Source organism: Phlebotomus argentipes, unplaced genomic scaffold (genome assembly GCF_947086385.1).
Source record: "Phlebotomus argentipes unplaced genomic scaffold, Phlebotomus argentipes genome assembly contig_6, whole genome shotgun sequence".
Taxonomy (NCBI): Eukaryota; Metazoa; Arthropoda; class Insecta; order Diptera; family Psychodidae; genus Phlebotomus; species Phlebotomus argentipes.
In genome coordinates, this window is record NW_026776145.1 from 3,444,539 (window position 1) to 3,451,054 (window position 6,516).

Genomic DNA, 6,516 nt, shown 5'->3' on the forward strand with positions numbered 1-6,516 from the left:
CTTGTAAGAAGTTCACACTGCAATTGAGTCATTTTGATTACTCATGAGTGCGAAGAAAGTCAGTGTCATAAGAGCGCGAGGAATTGTAACGCAATCACCTCTGCGATGCTGGAAAATGATGAGATTGACAAGGAAGCTCAGTGTGATTGCCACTGGACATAGTTTTGTCACCAAGTGATGCAAGACAGGCTGGATCAATTTGCCACTTGAGTCGATTGATCGAGAGTGATTTATCTTATTTGCCCAGCCTCGAGGGGGGTTGCGATCGATGGCGTCATTTTCGGAGTGGAAACTCAGTGGTTTGATCGTCAACTCGTCACTGTCTCCAGCTCGATATCCCCATGATCGGGTCAGTCTCTCTCGCCTCTCAGTCCCACCATTGTGGCTCTCCGCGGCTGATCTCTCTGTCTAGCGCTCGCATGGACTCTTTTTTCCCTCCTCGCCATTGATGCAACTCTCGTTACCATTCCATGCCATAATTACGTAATTCCCCTCTGTTAGATTTTATAAATAATATCTCGCGAAATTGCTGACAGTTCTCGCTCATGTTAGAACGGTGCTGGACGTGCCTCAGATCCACTCTCGCGCTTCCTGACTCCGCTTCGCGCCAATTCTGCTCACCCATCGCGAGTCTCCTGGGCGAGAGCATCTTCCAAAATATTCCGCCGTATCAGTGTTTTGTCTCGCAGCCTGAGATTAATATTCAATCTGTGTCTCATTCTCGCCATCTCGTGTTTGGACAGTGAATACCTAAAAACATAATTCTCCTTATCAATTCACAGCTCTTTCAGCGAGAGCAATTTTTATCTCTAGTTCGCTTTTATCTCCGCCAATGACAGGCAGAGACATTGTACGTTTTCAGTTGGCTCAATGAACCTGAGGTGAATAATTAAAGAGTGCAGTGCATTTGGAAATGAGATATTTTTTACGCAGTCCTGAAAATTTCAATTATCCGGGTTTTTCATCGAGACGCGCTAGAGAGTGATAGATTAAATCACGATATTATCGACGAAAATATTCGACCAGAGGTGAAATTCATTTGCCAGATTATATAAAAATCTATAATTTCAAAGTGCGCTTCAGATAGCAGAAATTTAGGGCATGTTAATATTAACTTTATTGAAATGAAATCAACACGATTGAGCTTTAAAAATTCCATAAAACCGTGTTCAAATTGAAGGCTCTATAGCTGTGCAATTAGTGCTTCATTTGGGATAAATTGCATCAATTCTGCAATTGTGTTCGTCGCGCTTCTAAAAAGCGCGAGGCTGACTGTCAAATTCTAACGCAAAGTAATCATGGAGAGCAATTGATTTCGTTTGAATTAATGACGATGCCACAATTAGTGCGTGAATGTTGCTGATGAGAGCGAAGGTGCGAATTAACGCTGCCCTGCCAAATGTGGGTGGGCCCCGGCGTGATGATGGAAGAATTGGCGGGCAAATGTGCTGGCCGCATGATAGATTGGAATGCCAGGCATCTGTCAAGGAGGAATTACCGCGTGAGACGAGTGTAATACTCTTGCATCTGAGCATGGATGATCGTCAATCAACGCCGCATCGTGGGTGAACTTGAGATTCGCCGTGGAAGAAGGCTCGAGAGCATGAGAAGTCATTCCCGAAATATCACATTCTATAATCTCATCAGGCGATGGGAGCTCTTGGTGGGACTCTGTGGAGGATTTTCATGATCCTTTTTATGCTTCTCCACGACCCATTTTCGACATTCCGTCGACAAAGAATTCCGCATCTGTTCGCCGGAGGAATTTTATAACTCAATTGTGTTGCGAAATTCTTTACCTCCTTTATTTTCAGTATGTGTTTTTTACGATAAAGGGCAATTTGAGAGGAATGTGTCTCACTCTAAATAATTATGCTCGAAGATTTTTCTCGTTAGAGGATATTTTATCGGAATTTTATTTGCTAATACAGCCAGGGCAAGTGTTTGAGTGCGCAACTGTGCTAATAAATCATTTTTTATTCCCCCTGAAGTGCACAATTTTCAAGTAATTTTTATCACAAAACTCCCCTTTTTATGCGATTAAATGTTTATGAATTCTCTTCTCTTTCACACTCTCCCGCCAATCATACAGACTTCTCACACCGTCACTGGATCTCACGAGCAGTTTGTTTTTCTTCTGCGTGCAACCATGAAAATGAATCAATTGAATTCAGTGCGGAATCTCGCGGCGTTTGCGTTAGTCAGTAAGTGTTTTCTATTCCGTCTCTCATCCCAATGCACTTGACTGCATTTCAATGGGCAAAAAGACGGTGCATGTGAGAAATATTTAAATTGAGAAATCACTGTGAATTTAGGTTATTTGGTATCACATGCCGTCGTCGCCGCAGCCAAATGTAATCTCAATCCCTTCTACAAGCCAATTTGTGGTTCCGATGGTAAGACCTACGGCAACATTGACATGCTCAACTGTATCAATATTCATCGACCATTCCACAGAAGTAAGTAAGGACAGAGCATACGAATAATATTGAAATTACCACTGACAGTGAAATTCATCCTGACCACATTCAATGTTCAAAACAAAGTAAATATTTTCATTGTAATCTTGAAAGCTTTCGTTCGTTTCCATTTAACCACTCCATAAGATAAAGTGCTTTAAAAATATTATTAAGGTATTTTGACTTGAAATATTATGCAAAACTTAATTGCAACTTTAGCCATTTATTGAATGTATTTTGTTGTATTAACACGGAATATTACACCATAAATTCAAATTTCCTCCGTGTAACTTTAGGTTTAGATAGGAAAAACGTATTTAATGAATTAAAATGTGATTAAAAAGCGAGCTTTATAGTACCTATACATACAACTCTAAGGGAAGAAAGGTTTTCTCTCCCAAGAAACAATTGTGTAAATGTTTATTATTTCGCCTATTTCTTTCTCAACAAATACTCCTTGTACTCTTTGTCCTTTCCGTTTTCTCTTGTGCACTATCTGTGGCCAACAAGTGAAAGAAGAGAAAATACAAGTGTACAGAAACAATAATTTCTTATCTTGCATTCTGGTTGTGTGTTTATTTTTCATCGCCAATTCAACAATGGAATTATTTATGCGACTGAGGAAGGAATTCACGTGGTGAGGAAGGGTGAATGTGCAGCGCTTCTCTGTCCCAGTTATGAAGATCTACAGGGTCCCTGGACCAGTGATACGATTGTATGTGCCAACAACGGCTACAGCTATGGACATCCCCATCAAGTGCGCTGTCTCAGGGCATTCATACCAAGTCTGACCACTCTGCACGGCTGTCAGGGTGCAAATGCTAACGCTCGCCTTTGCCGTTGCAGGTATAAATATTGCCCACGAGGGCGGATGCACAATTCACGAGGTGAGAAAATCACTCAACAGACACTTCCGCAAGAAGGCATGCTCGCTTCCGAGGCGACAATTTGAGAAGAACATCGTCTGTGGCCACAACAATAAAACCTACGTCAACCCATTCGATGCACTCTGTTCCCATCCGAGTGAGTAATTTTTGGGAAATTGCCTTCGCTCCTGCTCCTTATGCTAAATTAAGAGCCTTCTGTCTCTTTTGGCTCACTATTTGTCCTCTTCCCTTTTCAACGGCACAATGCCACGTGAAGGTAAATGTTCTGTGCGCTCCTGATTGATTTTTTTTTACTCTCGCACATGTCTCTCAAGTTAGAGCAAAAGTAATTTCCCTCAATTTCCCAGAAAAGTGATATACGGTGGAGTTGAAGTGCTTGAGTGAATCTTCAACTTTGCTGAAGACACTAAAGTTCCACCTTTTGATTAAATTGATGAAATTGACGTGGAGTCTTTGGTCTGCGCCACTTGCAGGGATTCACGAGAAATTGGGCGGCAAGTGCTTCTGTCCCTTTCAGGTGAGCTGCGAATTCGCCTCCCGCCTCAATCGCTCCTTCTACAACGCAACCAGAGCCGAGAAGGAGCGATACATTGTCTGTGGCAGTGACCGCAAGACATATCGCTCGCACTTCCATCTCGAGTGTTCCCGCCGTCTCAATCGATGTGAGTACCTAAAGCGCTCTTTCGTGCCATTGAAAGCCTCTAATTAGACCCTTCCTTGGACCCTCTGACGTGCAGATCTGTACCGAGTAAGCAACGGGGCGTGCAAGAAGGACAAGGACACCTGTCCACAGTGGCTGAAGTTCGTCAAAACACCGACTCCTGTCTGCGGCTCGGACAAGAGGTCCTACATCTCATACGAAGCTCTCCTCTGTGCCGCTTCGCGGATACGCAAGAGTAAGCTATTGATGCTAATTAAACTTCACAACTCCATTGCAATAATGACACTTCTTACTTCAGACTTATTCTACGTCCATTCTGGCCCGTGTATTGAGTAAAGCAATGCCAGCGACTTCATCTGAAAGCTCACTGAAAGTTGTTGCGTTCCGGAATCGATTAATCATGCGTTTTTTTCTTCATTGCACTAATTTAATTGAGTAATTTAAGTTTGACCAACTGAGGCTTCAGGAGGAAATTGTGACCACAGTGTCTGATCTCTCCTCGCCTCAGTGAATAAAATGTTAGAATAATCTGTGATAAATTGGAATTTCTTGTTGAAGCATCTCGTGGAATAAATGTGTAACCATAAACTGTCTCGATAGTGAATTTCGGAAGAGAATTATTGGGCCCGTCTTCGCCAGGAAAAACTGTCTCATCGCCCCGCGCGTCATTTATTCAGTCTGTGTGCTCTTGTATAAATTTCAGTCATATCAATAATAAAAATTATTGTTCTGCCTTTTTTATTGTCACTTTCCTTTGTCTCATCGGCGAGAGTGCGTGTGGAAATTGAATTACAAGAAGGACAATGAGGGAAATTTTATGTGGGACACACGCAACAAAAAAGTGAATCAAAAGATATTCTAGCCAAATAAAAATTTACCCCTCCTCGGAGTGTGGAATTTATGTGTTACTCCAGGCTCTTGTGAAGGGTGTGGCCATAAAAAATGCACATTTTGTATTTTACGACCCGCTACCACGATTTCTGACCAGGAAAGCTCTCTGTGCGCCACTTGGCCGCCCATCTCACTAACTCCTTGGCGCGGTAAGTGAGAAAACAGCCCCGCAATGCTCGCATCTTGACCCCATTCGCCTATCTTCGGGCATAAAAATAAAAGTGAGACGACAGATGTAATTGCCCAAAATAAACTTCAACCCCGCAACAAATCATCCAGAGATTTTCTGCAAATGACAAAATACTCTGCGTCACGGACGTCAAGAGAGATCTCAATATTGTCTCCCGGAAAGCTTTTTTCCCACTCAATCACTTTACTACATTTCGAAGCATCGCAAAAAAGGATCTCATCCTGTGACTTTCAAGAGCAATGGTGTTTTATTGCGACTCTCCTCCACCAACAGAGAACGCCAAGAGGATAGCCAACCATAAAATTCACCACAAATGCCATAAATCTGCGTGAAAGCATCCCATTTTTAAGTGGTGAATCTAGAAAGTCACTTTTCACATATTTGACCTCGCGAAAAATCCATCCGCGCCAAACAAATAACACTGATTTCAATCTCTAATCTGATAATCTGGCTCCGCGAAATGATTTTTCACTGAAAATCCGAAAGCTCTCTCATGCAATTGATGATAAAATATGTACAGAATCGGCACTGCCGCAAACACCCACGGACTATATACTTAATTAATACCTATTTTGCTGCAATGAAATGAAAATTTTGCACAAAAGTAAATTGTTATTGCTCTCCGCAGTAATTGCAATTGATTTGTGTCGGTCAGATTGATAGATTAATGCATTTTTCCACACTAGACGAACTCCAGTAACAATCGTCGTGTATTCCTCAACTCTTGGTGCAATTTTAAAAATCACTGTGACTGAGAGAAAGAACGTATAAATGGTGAATTTATTCACATTTCGCGTAGTGGCAACAGAGAGGACATTGCATCAATCAAAAGGCAAATTGTCGCAATTTGTGGCGCTCTGGAGGCTCTATTATTTATTGAATTTCATATGGAAAATGCCTCCTCTTGAATTTGTGAATATGTCCATGTCAATCATAACATTCTATCACAATTTGCACTCTCGGTTTTTTGCCCTCACTTAACTTCCTCTGTCGCTGGCAGATATAGTCAAATGGGTCAAATGCAAAAACCCTAAATTTGAATAATCATTCATTCTCTGGTGCTTACGGGGAAACTGCAATTTTTCTCTCCATGGATAAGCAATTGTCAGGAAAAATAACATGAAAAGTTTCTTTCTACTGTTCTGAGAAAGGGAAATTTAATTATTGCAGAAGCAAGATATCAACGATTGTCACCGAAGTGAGATTTATGGCGCAGCTATTGAGTGAGTTGTCATACCCTTTGCGACCCTTTTCTTCAATAGACACTTTGCGATAAATTTGTGAGAAAATCAAAAAAGTTCCCAAAGTTTGCTCCACGGATACTCTCTCTTCAGGCAATCAGATGAAATCTCCACAGTGTGTGGGGGAGTGAGACAAGGGATGAAAAATTCGTGGTGTAATTTGTTGATTTCTGGAAGAAGAGTTCTA

At 41.7% G+C, this 6,516-nt stretch overlaps 1 protein-coding gene across 3 annotated transcripts; it reads left to right on the forward strand.

Annotated features, from left to right (window-relative positions):
- The first annotated feature begins 378 nt into the window (after positions 1–378).
- Positions 379–4,663, forward strand: LOC132265050 (serine protease inhibitor dipetalogastin-like). Of its 3 annotated transcripts, none has more exons than XM_059765497.1 (8): positions 379–1,028; positions 2,093–2,204; positions 2,316–2,459; positions 3,086–3,244; positions 3,306–3,482; positions 3,820–4,008; positions 4,084–4,242; positions 4,306–4,663. In XM_059765497.1, the coding sequence occupies exons 2-8, from the start codon at positions 2,150–2,152 to the stop codon at positions 4,341–4,343; spliced, it is 921 nt and encodes a 306-aa protein (XP_059621480.1). In that variant the 5' UTR covers positions 379–1,028; positions 2,093–2,149; the 3' UTR covers positions 4,344–4,663. The 3 variants fall into 3 exon arrangements, with proteins under 3 accessions (XP_059621480.1, XP_059621490.1, XP_059621472.1); XM_059765507.1 differs by lacking the exon at positions 379–1,028 and adding an exon at positions 1,135–2,005; XM_059765489.1 differs by lacking the exon at positions 379–1,028 and having other exon boundaries at positions 2,032–2,204.
- The last annotated feature ends 1,853 nt before the right edge of the window (positions 4,664–6,516 follow it).